Below are 14,979 nucleotides of genomic sequence, written 5' to 3' on the forward strand. Positions count from 1 at the left end.
CCTGGGACATCTCATTCTCCTACTACACCCAGCTAGCAAGGTGAGGGTTTGGAATTCATGCCTCCTTCCCTGCCACCCATGCTCACGACAGGACTGGGCACATAGAGGGCACTTGGAAACGAGAACACCTCCTTGCCTTTGGTTTATACTGTCCTTGCTGAGGGGACCAGAGTGGCCAAGCCTGAAGGCCACCAGGCTGAAACTGAGCCTGGTGCCCAGGGTAGGGTTTGGGGTCAGGAGGCCTCAAACTGACATGAGTGCTGCCACCTCCTGGCTGTGTGACCTTTGGCCAGTCACTGAACTTCTCTGAACTTCTATTTGTACTTGGGGCAAATGGGGGTATCTATGCCTGCCTTCTGGGCTGCTGGGAGGATGAGCCTTTGAAGGATAGCCCATGGAACCATGCTGTATGTTACCACGTTTTGTGTCCCAAGTGTCCAGCTCAGCTGGTATATGCTCATTACGTGCTGGTTGAGTGAGTGATGAATAACAAGTCTGTAAACTGCTGTACAGTGTAGAGGCTCCTCTCTCCTGGGGGCGGTCCCTGCCTTTGCCAACTGTCCTGCCCTCCACGCTACCCTCTCCCCTTGTCCAATGGCCCATAACCTGGATGCTGTTTCCTACCCTCCCCAGCGACCTCATGTTACCTACATCCTCACATCCTTGCCCACCCACACCCATCAGCCTCTTCTATGGACACCTCCCTCACTCTTTTCTCCTGGGGACCCCATCTCATCAATCCCCTCCTCGCCATCCTTAGTCAAGCCCTCTCCTGGCTCCTGCCCAGTCACGTAGGTTTGGGGGCGTCTCCACCCTGGACTTATACCTGCCTCTGGCCGCACAGCGTCTCTGCCTTCCCTGCGAAGCTTCTGAGAGTTGTCCACACTCTGGCTCCATGTCCTCATCTCCATTCCTCTAACTCTCTGCCTTCAGCAACCCCCGTGACCAGCTCCTGATAAGGTGGCCACTGACTTCCGGTGGCCACTGCCGATAATGTTTGACGGTCTTTATCTAACGTTCCCTTTCTTCTGGACACTTCTCTTCAGCTTCTGGGCCAGCCCTCTCCTGGTTCTCCTTCTTGTTCCTGACTGTTCCTTCCTCTCAGGCTCCTCTCTCCTCCTTTTGTCTGTCACCCAAATGCGGTGGCCCCAGGACTGTGTCAGGTGCTTCTGTTCCCATGTTCACACTCTCTCCCACCCACAGCTCCAAATCACATGCTGAAGGCCTTTTCCTGGGTGGCAGACCCAGCTATCCAACTGCCTCCTGGACCCAGCAGGGCCGGAGAGGTTTAGCCTCATTCCTCCATCCCTCTGTCCCCGTCATTCCCCCTGCAGTGTGCCAACTGGGAGGCTGGCGCTCATCTTGATTTCCCACCCCCATCAGCCATCAGCTACCAGGTCCCACCAAATCTACCTCCCAAATCTCCCATCATCACCATGTGTCCGGGAGACCATGAAGGTCCTCTGCCATCTTGAAGCTCCCATCACAGGGGTCTTTTCTCAACCCCACTTCCTGTTCTGCTGAGAGCCTTCCAACGTCTGCAGAATAAAGCTCAAACTCCTGGTGGGAGCCCATGAGGCTCTGCCCAGCCAGGCACCACCCACTCCCCAGCCCAAGCCCCATCCCTGAGCTCAGCTGTACAGGGTGGGGGTGGGACTGTAAGGCCCCAAAGATGCCTTTTTTTCTCACACCTCCACCTCGGCCCATGCACCTGAGTGTAGTTCGATCACAGACGGCCTGTGCGATGCTGGACTGAGGCATCTGGCCCCTCCTGCCAGCCTCCCTCCAGATGGTGACTGGGGCTGTGCCTCAGTCAACTTTAGATCAAAAGGCTCCCCTGGTGCTTGGCAGGTGTTCAGTCAATTCATGCTTAGTGAACGAGTGAATTGAGAGGAAGGTAGGGCCTGCTTCTCCTGCCTCTTTCAGGAAATTCCTTCTCTAAACGCTACTTTGAACAACTGAGAGCAAAGTGGGGTTTCCTTCCCAGGGGAGAACTAACTCCCCACCCCTGGAGTTTGTTGGGGATGGGGTGTCAGGAGACCCATCGCTGACAACAGAATAAAGCTGGCGGTCACAGGGAGTGTGGTGTTATACCCATACACAGGGAGGAAACAGGACCAGAGATGTTAAGCGACTTGTTGAGGTCACACAGTGAATTAGGGACAGAATTGGGATCGGACAGAGCCTCTCTGCCAGGACCCAGGTCTCTGGCAGGTGCTTTTTTCTCTGTGAGGAAGCTCCACCCCCACTATTACCTGTGTCCCCCTCTCTCAACACATCACTGCTGGGAGCTGAAGGAAGGAACGTGACTGACCATAGCTGCTGGGGTGATTTGGGGTCTTCTCCCCCTCCTTCTTCCACCCTGATCCTGGGCTCTGGGGTGGTGTTTTTGGGCAGACCTGCAGGGCCCTGGTCTTGGGAAAGGGAGCCAGCGCTCCTCCTTCCTCCTCAACACGCTGTTGCATAAGCTCTGGGCCAGGTCCTGTGCGGGACGTGGGGGTTCAGAGGGCAAGGCCAGTCCTCCACCTCGGGGAGCACACCTCAGAAGGACAGATAGACATTCCTACCACCACCAGAACAGAGAATGTGAAGAGGCCCAGGAGTGCGCCGCCACGAATCTGCCCAGGAAGCCGAGGGGAGCCAGGAGAAGGAGGGTTGGCATCCAGTCATCTATCCCAGTAAAGCTCTCCCCATAGCCGGCAGAGGCGCCGGGCACCAGGATCCCACTGTCCCCACTCCCCTCCCCAGGCCGGGTCCAGGTCCGCGTCCCCACCCGCCGGTTGCTGTTCTCAGCGCTGACCACAAGGAGGCGAGCTGCCACCTGCAGAAACCCGAGCGAAGGCTGCGCAGACCAGGAGGAAAGGTTATTAAGTGGGACTCCAGCCAGTCTTGGTAGGCCGCCTACTACGTGCCATAGGCGTTCACGCCTCATCTCGTTGAAGGCTGTCAACAATTTTAATCCTTAGGTATTGTCCTGCGACTACACACGAGAACACTGGGGCAGGGGGATTAAGTGTCTCCTCAGCAGTTAGCCAGTGACCCAGCAGAGTCAAATTCGAGTCTATGTAGATTCAAATTCTGAGCTCTTTGCACTATAAACCAGACGTGGCAGAAGAAGACCCAGGAACTCGCTGATGGGAACGGGCCTCCTTCCTCTGGGAAGCCTAGACTCAGTCCTGGCACGTGGCAGGGATCAATGTTTATGGTAATTATAATAAGTACAAAGAAAGAAATGAGAGCCTCATAAGCTTCAGGGGCCATCCAGCCCCTCGCCCCGTCCCCTTTGGGCTAAAACACATACTGAAACCCTGAGAGAAGAAGCGAATTGCTCATCACTACACAGCTGGTGGCAGATGTCAGAGGGGATCTGTGCATTCCCCGCCTCTCCCTCCCCTCCCCGCCCCCCGAAAAGTTCCTAAAGTACAAGATGTCAGGGCCGCCGGCAGACTTCTGAGGATGCAAGAGTGTTTTTAAAACGTGCTCTATTTTCGATTTCCCAAATTAATATAACTGGATTCTGAAGGGGGGAGGGGAACCCACACTCTCTATAACTGGACTTCTTTCTGAAACAAACCCATCAAGTTTCTTTTTGTTTCTTTTTCCAAAGAGGGAACTGAAATGTTGGAAGCAGACAAAACGGGAAGCAGACCTCTGACTTTCATATCCATTATCTCTGACTCGCCAAGCTCCAGCAAGAAAGGCGAGGCAGGTGGAGACGGCTGCAGGTCCACAATCCCCTATTTCATGCCAGATGCATTTAGGAATGGTTCGGATTTTACAAAGGTAATACGGCGCAAACACCTGCCATGGGTGCTATAACCTCCCGGCAAAGCTTGGGGCAGCATTCTGTAATCAAGTTCATTTGCATTTCTGCAGCAAAACCTGAATATTCACACTAAATAGGATTTAAAAAAATACCATCAACGGCTTCGCAACAGTTCAAATCAACGAAAAACCTTTGGGTTCCAGGGAGTTTTGGCATTTCGAAATTGCAGATACGAGATTGTGAGCCTGTACCCCTCGTTTAGTGGTTGAGGAAAATAAGGCTCGGTGTGAGGGAGCTCGTCCAAAGCCGGCAGACACTGCTGCTTCGCGTCAAACCGAACGCTGAGCCAAGTGGGTCTTCTCGCGCCCGGGCTCGGGCGCCGCAGCCCCCACCCGCCTCCCAGCTCCGCGCAGCTTACCTGCTCCGGGAGCTCCTCCGGCGGCGGGCCGCGCAAGTCCTCGATGGCCTCGTACACGTTCTCAGAGTCGCTGCGTGTCAGGGGCCGCGGGCATACCCAGGAGCCCGCCACGCTACAGGCCTTGAAGGGGCCGGCGCTCCCCAGGAGGCCGGCAGGGGGTGCGGCCGCAGCGCGCGCCAGGTCGTCCAGGGACTGCGCGGGCCTCACCTTCGGCGCTGGCCGCGTGTACAGGCAGGAGGGCTGGCCCGGCGTCAGGCTGCTGCGCTGGGTCGCGGTGCCGCGCCGCGCAGGGCTGCACAGGGAGCTCGCACGGCCCCGGGGCTCCGCAGGCGCGCCGTCGGGGCCCTTGGGCACCGGGGCGCTCACGAAGCGGTAGTCATAGGCAAGCGGTTCCGGGGCTGCGGGGCGCGGGAGGGGTTCAGGCGGCGATGGGGCGGTGGCAGGGTCGCCGATCGCAGGCAGTTCGCGCACGTACTGCGCAGGCAGGTAGAAGGGGCGTCCCCCGGGCTCGCGCCGCACATGCCACCAGTGCTCGGTGCTTCGGCTCAGCAACCTGTAGCGCTCATTGGGCTGGATGGCGACTCGGCGCCCATCCTTGCTGGTGTACTCGAAGGGGTGCTCCACCAGTACGTACACGTCCCCCTCGACGTCCGCCGCCATCGCGGCCATGGCCTCTCCCTGTGGACAGCAAGAAGGAGGGGCACAGAAGTCAGTGTCACAGAGCCCGGAAGCACACCACGTTAAGGAGACGGAAGACCTGGGTTCGAGTCCCAAGGTTGCATTCATCGCGTACGGTCGGGCCTCGGTCTAAAACGGGAGATTTAGATAAAACAATCTCTTAGGTGCGCATTCTTATACCCAATGATGGAATTCTGACAACCCTTTTATTCTGTGGCGTTGATTATAAGAGTTGAGCCTCGCTCAATCCCTTGGTGGGGAGATTGTGGGTAATACTGGTCCAGCTTTACAGCCAGGGAAGCCTTGGCTCAAAGAGATGGGGGTGATTGCTCGCGATAAATTCGACGCCACAATTTGCCCAAAAGTTGATTGGGCCTCAGTTTCCCCTCTGTGAAATGGGAAGAACAGCCCATTCCCCACCCCCACCCCATCCCGTCCTGACACCTCCAGTCCTCAGGGAATTTGCGTCCACAGTGCCTCTTCTCTCCAGGCATCTGTGCCCCAGGCCGCGGGGTCAGGGTTGGGGCGCAGGCTTTGGGAGTGTCTCTTCTCCGCTTAGCCCAAGAGCCTTGGCATAAAGGGCTGCGACTGCCAAGGCCGGGGAACCGGTTCTGTCTGTTTTTGTTTCCTTCCCCAGCGGCTTCGCCACAGACGTGAATCTGGAGCTCGGCCCGCCCAAACTGGCCCACACCGCCCCTGCTCTCCAGCTCTCACCTCCACCTCCGGAGAAAGGCTCGGCCTCCTCGGCCTGCCTAGCTGCCGTGCGATCTCTACATTGCCCCATGAGAGTGGCCCCTAGACAATGCACTTTGTGTCAGTGACTACCTGTGCGGTTTTTCCAGGGGTCCCCAAAACTCTCCTGGAGCCATCACCACAACCCCCACCCACTCCAGGCCGGCGCAGCCTGGCTCCAGGCGTGTCGGGGGAGGGGGTCAGAGCCTAAATGTCAATCTGCCTGTGTCCCTCCATCAAAGCGAGGAGTTGCTGGCCTCCTCCGGAAGTGACTGGTCCTTCTAATCCTTCACACTGACCACACCTGCCCCTCAAAGGTGGCCCGGGACCAGCAGCTGGGAGCTCGACTGCTTACTGAGGCTGAGGGACCCAAGGAACAGGGTCTCGCCGTGGGGTGTGTAGCGCTCCTTCTCTATTTTCCTCAAGCTTTCCTCGATGAGAGAAGAAGTGTAAACTGAGTCACTAAGCACACTGGGCCCTGGAGGAGGTGTTAGTGAGCTGCGGTAAGTTAGGCCAACAAACCCCATGGAGGACTTCTTGCTACCTTCCCCTGCCCCCGCCCCCCTGCGCCAGTCACTCACGTTGGCTGGGCGGGCCTCAGGGAGCCCATGGGCTGGATGGGCGGAGCCGGTGGATAGAGGCAGGTTAGGCCCCTGCCATCCCGTTGGGCGAGGTTTCCAAGAGTTATGCTGAAGAGACCTCCGGGAGCAGGAGCTGGCAAGGAGAGCAAAGGGGGAGAGGAACGCTCAGGAGGGTTGTCCCCAATCCCCAAAGCAGCTGTGTCTGGGAGGGACGAAGAGAGCCTGAATGGGTCTGTCTGGTCCGGTGGGGACATTGGAAGCGAGGCCCGGCGCCAGAGAAGGCATGAGAGAGTGACAGGGATAGGGAGGGCTGCTACTCAAGGGGCGCTAGCGGGTCACAAGCAGAGCCCAGGGAAGGTAGAGTCCCGCCCCTGCCCCTCCCCTCCCCCCACGCGGGATCTATAGTCCGCCAGCCTCTGTGTCTCCGGGACTGCTCGACCCGGGCTCGTCTCGCCCGGGCGTTTCCAATCTGAGCGAGGCCACTTGCACTCTGAATCACCAACTACAAGCCCTTTGCAGCCGGATTGCAGGCACTACCCGCTCCGAGCCCACCTCCTCCCTCCAGGCCCTTTCGCGGCTCAGCTCAGCTGGCCTTGGAAAAACTCATAGAGGGGTTCCCAAGGCAGGACACCGACCGGAGCGCAGGGTCTTGGCTTGGGTGGGGAGGAGACTCAGGCCCCGGCTCCTTTCCCCGACCATGGAGGAACTAAGAGAAAGGGAGGAATGCAGGGAGGATCACTCAGCGCAAGGACGGACCTGTCGCCAGGAGGTGCCCTGCGTCCATTGCCCCAGCGACGCGAGTCACAGTGGCGCCAACGCCTGGATCGGCGCTGGGGCCCTTCCTGCGTTCGTATGGGGAGCCGCCCTCAATCTTCCCCGCCCTCCTGGTGGTGGTGGTAGTGGGGAATCCGTCCCGAGCGGCCTCCTCCCGGGACCACGCAGCTTCCATCCCAGCGCGGTGCGAACGGGAGCAGGCGCGCGCTGCTCCCGGGTGAGGACCCGCCACCTGCGGTAGCCCAACCCCACCCCCGGCTCAGCAGCCCCTCTCCCGGTCCGGCCTGGCTTTGGCACCTCGGGGTGTCCACTCGCTAGCCTTGCCTCCACTTGTCCCGGCAGACGCGCGTAGATTCGGCGTCCGGCTCTCCCTCCTCCACCGCCCAGCTCCGGAGCTGCCGGGTTTCCTGTTCAACAATATAGCGAGGGAGGCACCAGCGGAGAGCACCCGGCAGAACTTCCTCCCGGGCAGGGGCTGGGCTGCGGCTGCGAGAGACAATCCCCGGTGTCCTGGCTTCCTGTCCCCTCTGGGCCGGGCCAGCGCCCCAGGAGCAGAGACACCACCCCTCCTCCAGCACCTCCCGGGATCCAGGGCCAAACCTGGCTATCTCCTGGGAGGCAGAGGCAGCAGGACCAGGATGGTGGGATCAAGGGAGGAGGGAGCCTTCTCACCAACTTCTGGCCAGATTTCCGTCCCACTGCTTGATCCCCACCCCCTCCGTGATCCTAGCGGGTGATCTGCCTAGTGTGATTCTCCAATCTGCCTATAGGGTAAGGTCAGAGCAACCTCCTGGGCTGGACTCAAGAGCCTCATCTGCACCTGTTTTCTTTCCAGTAAACTGGGGACAGTAACACCTACTTCACAGAATTGTTGGGAAGATTAAATGAGATGCACCAAGAACAATGTTATTTTCATATTATAATAACAATATATTATCATTATCACTACATTTATTATGAGATGAGCCGTCCTCCTCTTTGGGGTTGGATTGAGGTCTCCAAACCTTCCATCCTTTTAGGCAGGAGGGGGAAGGGAGAAACAAGTGTCTTCACAAGCACCTTGCTGAGGATGGAGGCACTGAGTCCAAAGGCAGGGCAGGTCACGTGTCCCTAGGTCTCTGGTGGGTCTGCCTCCCCCAGACCCTCAAACCAAGTTCCACTTGTCTTCCCGGAGCCCACCACCTACTCTCCTGGAGGTGGGTGAGGCCCTTGAAAGAAGCTGGGCTCATGGGATGGGCAGAGGGTGCTCCCTCATGGGCTGAAGGGACAGAAAACTGCAGACTTGAATGTTGTCTTCTTCAGTCCCATTTTCCTGCAACCTGATTTCCCTGGGAATTAGTCTGTTTCCTTCTTCTGTACTTACAAAGAACACTGCTGGGCTTCCCCCTGCAGGGGCCTCCTGGACCTCTCCTGGATTCAGAGAAAGGTCTGCAACTAAGTAAAAGCCACTTTGAGCCCTGAATCAGGGGCCCTTCTCAAACAGCCTGTCCTTCTGGAGCCCCTTCTCTCTTAACCCAGTGGGAAATGCAGGACTGAGGTTGTACATGTCCCAGTGTCAGGGGTCTGTGCTTTGACATTTAATGCACAAGGAAGAAGCCATCACGATGGGATTTCAGCATCAGCTTCAGTTGTTATATACCAGTGTCTGTGAGTAAACCTCCCAAAGGCTCTGAAATCTGACCCCACGGGGGGCCCTGCCTCCCCGGACTGGCCAAAGGTGGAGTACAGACTACCTGTGACTTCCTCTCCATGCCCACCACTGGCACACAAACCCTTTGCTTGCAAACGTTCCCCCCATCACACACACTCTCCCCTGTGCCTAGGGACTAACAGGACAGTGGAAGCCTCATCAGAGGGTAAGGAATGGCCCGTGGTCGCCCCCAAACAGTGGTAGAATTAGGAGTCAGAAGCCAGACCAGCGATTAGAAAGATCAGGTCTTTACTGTACAATCATTCAAAAATCACCCAACAGCAGTTCCTTCAGTACGTTGCAAAGCACTTCTCAGGATCCGGGCCCCTCACTGCAAACACTTTATTGAATAACATGACATTTTAAAAATACGATCTGAACTACTGAGGTTCACATGAGCTTTCCATTGGAGGTGAGGAGGTTCAAGTCGCTCATCTGAAAGCGTCAGCAGCAGCTTCTGGTAATGCGGAGGGTTAGCTGTAATGCTACTCGTCTCTGGGAGAGCAGGGCTGGGGTGGGCTGAGGGCGGCGCCTACAGGGCCTCAGGCCTGCTGCCTCCTAGGCTTCCTTCCGGAATGTAGGATATATTCACAGGCCCGAGGACACAGGGCCAGGCTAAGGTGGCACTGCCCACCCCATCCTGGGTTCCTGCCCACTCAGAGATATGGGGCAATTCCGGCTCTCATGACGCTCTTTCAGGTAGAGCATTAATGCTGCTGTCAGGGGGTGGGATGGAGGTAAGAATCCACTTTCCAGTACCGGAGGCTTTGCTGTACTGCGCCCAGGTGTGCACCACCTTCTGTGAGGGGACAGAGAGGCGGTGTGGCAGCCCTTTCCCCAGCGCCACCTGCCTAGCACCTTCTGTTCTATTGCACAATTTACCCAGCTCCACAGGGCTGCGCAGGTGACTCAGCAGCCAAATCACCCCAAGGGAGAGGTGAGAGTAGGTTCATCTCTTGACAGGGACAGGCAGATCTGCACCTGAGGCCCCCGATCCAAGCTGAGTGCAGAGAGGATGGACAGAGGACCCCAGGGCTGAGGGGGAGGCCCACTGGGCCCAGGAATGGTGGGGGAAGGCAGCAGAGAAATCATGCCCCCCAAACCCCAAGGGTCTAAATATCACTTTGAAAACAATTCCAGGATCCCACCGCACTCCAAGACCCCTTCAAAAGGCAATGGTGCTCCAATGAAATTGTCCAGTCTCTGGCAATGACCCTCCTGGGCCAGTCCAGCAAAGCGGTGTGAATTCATGGCTTTGTAAACGGGGATGAAGCATCCTTCCGTGAGGTGGCTTCTCCCACAGGTCCCTGCACATCTCAGCAACAGGGCTGGCACTCTTGGTGGAAGGACAGGGTCACTGCTCCAGTGTGGGGCCTGGCAGTCAGGGTGCAGAGGCTGTCCCCTGCCTGGGCTCGCTGCCCTGTGGGCCCAGCCTACCTCTGTCCTGTAGATCTCTGTCCCAGGGGTCCTCAGGTGGCGGTGGGTCCCCCGAGATCTGCAGCAGCATCCCCCACCCAGACATGGATGCTTGTGTGTGGCAGGAGTGGGGGGCACGGGGCTCAGGAGAGGGCAAGATGACGACCCTTCCCTGGACCAAGGAAGGCGCAAAGTGCTGACAGTGCTGGTTCCAAGTCATTCCCTTTCTCCTGCAGCGACCAAGATCCAGGCTACAGAAGAGCCGGGGGCTCTGAGAAAGGTGACGGGGTTTTCAGGGGGGGATGATGGGGGCAGGCAGTAGACAGAGGGAGAGGAAGCAGGGTGATCAGGGCCGACCACGCCTGGCCCCATGGGCAGTTTGGCACGTTGCACTTGAGCTGTTGGCAGCAAGCGCCTGGTGAGGGTGAAGGAAAGGCACTGGGTCCAGCAGACGAGCTCTGTCCCAGGGGTGGTCCGCTCACCCAGCCGCCCAGCCGCCTGCACACCAGGCCTGAGCGGTTCCTGCACATTTGCTCAGATGAGAATGCCTGGATTTTTTACGTGACTTGTGTAGGGTTCAGAATAAAAATATATTTTCTGTTCAAATGTGAAGGGAAAAAAACCCACCTTAAAAAACTAGACCTTTTAGGAACGTGGAATTGAGAATGCGCCCCAAGTCTTGTTTCCACAGTGTGTGAAGAGCCCTGAAGGAGGCGCCGTGCCAGTGAGGTGGGCTGGGGCTGATTAGTGCAAAGCCCCCTCCCCCAGGATCTCAAACAGGGGGCATCTGTTGGTGTCCCCATCTCCTGGAGCAGATATGGGGGTGTAGGGACATCATCAAGGGCTTCCTCTGGTCGGCTCGTGCTCTGGTCACATCTGACAAGGGAGACAGCTGTAGCCAGGGCTGATGGCAAAGCCAGCTGGGATGGCTGAGCTGAATCCTCACCCCACACCTCCGGGGTGGGGACAGGAGGCTGGGTTAGGTGAGAGTGTTCTGTTCTTGGTACTTGCGCCGGCGGGCACAGCGGGGGCAGCCCTTTTTCACCACGGCCTGGCAGCTCTGGTGGAAGACGGTCTTGCATTCGCCACACCTGGAAGAAAGCGGCAAGTGTGGCTTATGCCAACGGGCTGGAGGCCTCCCCGGGGCCAGCCAGTGTTCCTGCCCAGAGCCCACAGTCAGGCTGTGCTCTACCCACAACGCCAGGCACGCAGGCGCTACTTCTCCCTCTCGGGACAAAGGATTCTTGCAGCAATGTTTACCCTAGGTCACGCAATGCCTGCTGGTACTATTTCATTTTTTATAAATGCTGCTGAGACTCACCAAATGACTTCCTATGTTTAAGACATTCTGCAGTGTGTCAAAAACTCAGGCCTAGGAATGTTTAGGGGCTGAATCCAGGACAGGGGACACCCACTGAAAATGAAGTAATGCTCCCACCAGTTCAGGCTTCCACTCCTACATGGGTTGGAATGGAGGTTTCATGGATGAATTTGTCCATTTGGAAGCTTCTGATAATGAGCGATAATGGGGGACAAGAACGATCATGACGGGAACAGAGGCAGTGGCAGGTACTACCCACCAGGTGCCCAGTTTGTGCTGGACCTTGTGCCGACACTTCAGGGCAGTAACTCTTTCAGTCCCTGCTCAACCCATTCACAGATGACAAAACTGAGGCCAAGGGAGGCCTCCCACTCAGAGAGCCAGCAGCCACCCCTTCTGTAGGAAGATGGATGGCTCAGTAGAGGCCGGGAGACTTGTGAGGGCTTGTCTCGTCCCCTGAGCTGGACTGGGGCTGGTCATGGCTGTCCAGGGCGCCAGCTGGACCTCAGCACTCCGTGGCACCAGCACAGAAGGGAAGTCCTATGTTCCTGCACGATGGCGCCAAATGCAGGCGCCACCCTGCAACGCTGGGGCAGCTGCGGGTGTCCTGCATACCTTACTGTGGTGTCAAACTCAAAGGGGAAGATGATGTCCTGGTGGTGGCAGATCTGACAGATGAAGCCACGCTGGGTACACAGGTCGCAATGATAGACGTGCTGGGAGGCACATTCGATCAGGGCCTTGAGGAACCCTTCATACACGCCCTCCGCGATCTGTGGGGACAAAGGCAGGCCACCAGGCCACGCAGGCAGCTGTGCTGAGGCTGTGGCCATCTGCCAGACGTGGCCTGCAGCTGTCCACGGCAGCCTTCCCCATAGAAGTGTCTTTCCACTTGGGCAAGAAATCCTGCCCAGATCAGGCTGAGCAATGCAGGCGTCAGCCCTTGTGCACACGGGGGATAAGAGGCTTGACAGATGAGACCCAAATCCACTGTTCCCTCCCCTGACGAAAGGAATATCCCAAACTCTCACCCCTGTGGCCTTTTCTCCCTCTGCCCTCCAAGCTGGGGACGAGTCCAGATGCAGGAAGGGGCTGAGGAACCCTGTGATCCTGGGCTTTGCTGCAGTGCCTGCTTATTCCAGGGGGGTTGGGGGCTCACTCACTGTCCCAAGAAGCAAGGGAGAGTGGGACACCCGTTCTGAGGTTCTGAACAGCTGAAGACTGCTGTCTTGCCTCAGTGAACTCAGGTCTCAGCACCCCCATCTCCCTTTCTGATTTCTCTCGGAATGGCGTCCCTCTAGAGAGGTCTAGGGGGGTGATATTCTCACCTGCTGGAGGTCAGCGACACTGTACTTGTGGGGAGACTCCAAGAGATAATTCCTGTGGTTGAGCCTTCAAAGAAAACACAAGAGGTTCCTTAGAAGGGTTTCCAAGCCTGGGGCTCAACCCTGTGTTTGTTTTCCTCGCTCGCTCAGCCTGCTGACCAGTTGGAAGGACCTCCTGCCTGGGCGTGGGACCGGGGCTCCCAGGTGACTAGCTGTTGGGACCCTGGCGAGTTCCTTAACCTCCTTGCACCTCAGGTTTCCTCACCTGAGAAACGGAGCTGTTTTGAGGATTAAATAATTTATTTAAAGCATTTGGCAAAGTGCCTAGCACATAGTAAACACTGAATAATTATCTGCTATATTGATAATATTGTATTGCATACTTGAAATCTGCTAAGGGTACAACTTAAAATGTTCTCACCAAAAAAATAGTGACTAAACAAGGTGATGGGAGTGTTAATTAACCAGATGGGAAGAATCCTTTCACGGTGTGTACATATATCAGATCATCAGGATGTACGCTTTAAACATCTGACAATTTTATTTATTAATTATACCTTAATAAGACTGAAAATTTTAAAAAATTTAATGGCATAAAAATTAAATACATGTCTATAAAAAATAATAATGAGGAGGATGAAAGGTAACAGTTGGTACCAGGACCTGGGTTGAGAGCTTTATATATAGTAACTCATTTAATCCTCACAGTAATCCTGTGACGTCGGCACTATTATAACACCCATCTTGAGAAGGAGAGGCAATGGAGGCACAGAGAAGTTAAGTAACTTGCCTGGGTCACACAGCTAGTAGGTGGAGTTTGAATGCAGGATCCTGTTTGGCTTCAGAGCCTGCATCCTTACCCATCCAGTGAAAGCCTATTGGTATTACCTGTTGTCATTATTGCCACCATTACATGCCAGGGACAGTGCTGGGGACAGAAATGCACAGGGCATGGTGTCCGCCTTCCTGTAGCCCCTGGTCTAGCTGAGGGACAGACATTTAAGCATCTGGTTTCGGTGCTACATGAGAGGAACTGAGACCTGTCCTAAACACCATGGCAGATCCTGTTTCAGAGGTGGGGTGGGGAGGCAGGGAGACCGGACGAGGCTCAGCCACCAACTGGGCTCTCGTCTCCACCTCGCCAGTGGCAGGGATCCCGAGGGTTACATCCTGAGGGGAGGAGAGGAAACACCTGCAGAACTTCCCCTGTACAAAGCCTGCCTGGCCTTGCTGCATGTGTCTTCGTGGTGCTATAGGGGAGCTTTGAGGGGGAGAATATTCCAAGTCCAAGAAAGCTGGGGACACCTGGGGGCAGGATGGGGCCAGGCCCTGGGGCATCTGGAATGAGGGCTTGGCCATGGCTCTCCTCACCGCCTCAGTTGTGGGCCAGGGGAACTCAATCCAGGGCAGAGATGGCAAGTCCCACCAAGCAGCTGGGCAGGCCACACTGCATTCCGTGGGGTGGCGACACTGCCGACTGGCCGATCAGTTCACTCTGCTGGTCTCCCCAGGAAAATCCCAGCTTTCTGGGAACAGGAAGCCACCATTTATCACCAGGAAAACACGGGGGTGGGGGGGTGCACAGGCTGTTCCTGAGCTGGCAGGAAGGGTGGAGCTGATTTGAATGGAGAGTCACCTCTGTCATCTGCCCTCTGCTCAGTCATGGAAGCCCTGGGGGCCAGCCAGACTCAGAGCCACTGGATGAGCCACTGTAAGCCACTGGCAGCTGGGTCGGTCACACTTAGAGAGACCTTACGACTGAGGTGGGAGGTGAAGTCAGGGAGGAGCTCCCTTTGCCAGTGGCAGCCCCCTGGCCAGGTCCTCTGAGAGAAAGGGGATCCCACATCCAAGACCTGTCCATTCCTTCTCCGCCCTTCTCGTCTTCTCACCCTCCACCCTGGGCAACTCACCTCACCTGTACTAGCCTGTGCCCCACTGCTGCCAAACTGGGTCTTTTCTAAACTGATCAGAATGTGACAATCTCATGCTCAAAGCCCTTCAGTGGCTCCCAATGCAGGCAGAATAAAACCCCAACGCCTTTGGTGTGGCACATAGGACCTCGAGGTCTGCACCCACAATTAGGCTGCACTGAGCCCCTTGTAGGTCCTGGCGAGCCACACTCCCACCCCCCGCACCTTAGCCAGGAAAGTCGGGCCCCCCTTCCCCTTTCTTCTCTTTAGTTCTTCTTTTAAGCCCCGTTTCACTATGTACGGGATGCTATTTGTGCTGCAGCAACGCTGTCTCCCTCTGTGTAAGGACAGAGCAAGGTCTGGAGAAT

At 56.7% G+C, this 14,979-nt stretch overlaps 2 protein-coding genes across 4 annotated transcripts in view; both read right to left on the minus strand.

The window, feature by feature from the left end:
* Window positions 1-7,678, minus strand: part of ARHGAP27 (Rho GTPase activating protein 27) — a 30,939-nt gene extending 23,261 nt beyond the window's left edge. The window contains exons 1-4 of the mRNA XM_033090945.1: window positions 7,550-7,678; window positions 7,247-7,435; window positions 6,176-6,308; window positions 4,185-4,862 (exon numbers count right to left, since the gene is read on the minus strand). Of these exons, the coding sequence (XP_032946836.1) occupies window positions 4,185-4,853 (669 nt within the window). The 5' untranslated portion in view covers window positions 4,854-4,862; window positions 6,176-6,308; window positions 7,247-7,435; window positions 7,550-7,678. The remainder of the gene's footprint in view (window positions 1-4,184; window positions 4,863-6,175; window positions 6,309-7,246; window positions 7,436-7,549) is intronic.
* A 1,193-nt stretch (window positions 7,679-8,871) lies between these two features.
* PLEKHM1 (pleckstrin homology and RUN domain containing M1) overlaps window positions 8,872-14,979 on the minus strand; it is a 45,706-nt gene continuing 39,598 nt past the window's right edge. For all 3 annotated transcript variants that reach the window (XM_033090188.1, XM_033090189.1, XM_033090191.1), the window contains 3 exons: window positions 12,705-12,768; window positions 11,992-12,149; window positions 8,872-11,146 (listed from right to left, as the gene is read on the minus strand). In XM_033090188.1, coding sequence (XP_032946079.1) covers window positions 11,035-11,146; window positions 11,992-12,149; window positions 12,705-12,768 — 334 coding nt within the window. In that variant the 3' untranslated portion in view covers window positions 8,872-11,034. The remainder of the gene's footprint in view (window positions 11,147-11,991; window positions 12,150-12,704; window positions 12,769-14,979) is intronic.

The sequence above is a fragment of the Rhinolophus ferrumequinum genome, chromosome 21 (assembly GCF_004115265.2).
Source record: "Rhinolophus ferrumequinum isolate MPI-CBG mRhiFer1 chromosome 21, mRhiFer1_v1.p, whole genome shotgun sequence".
NCBI lineage: Eukaryota > Metazoa > Chordata > Mammalia > Chiroptera > Rhinolophidae > Rhinolophus > Rhinolophus ferrumequinum.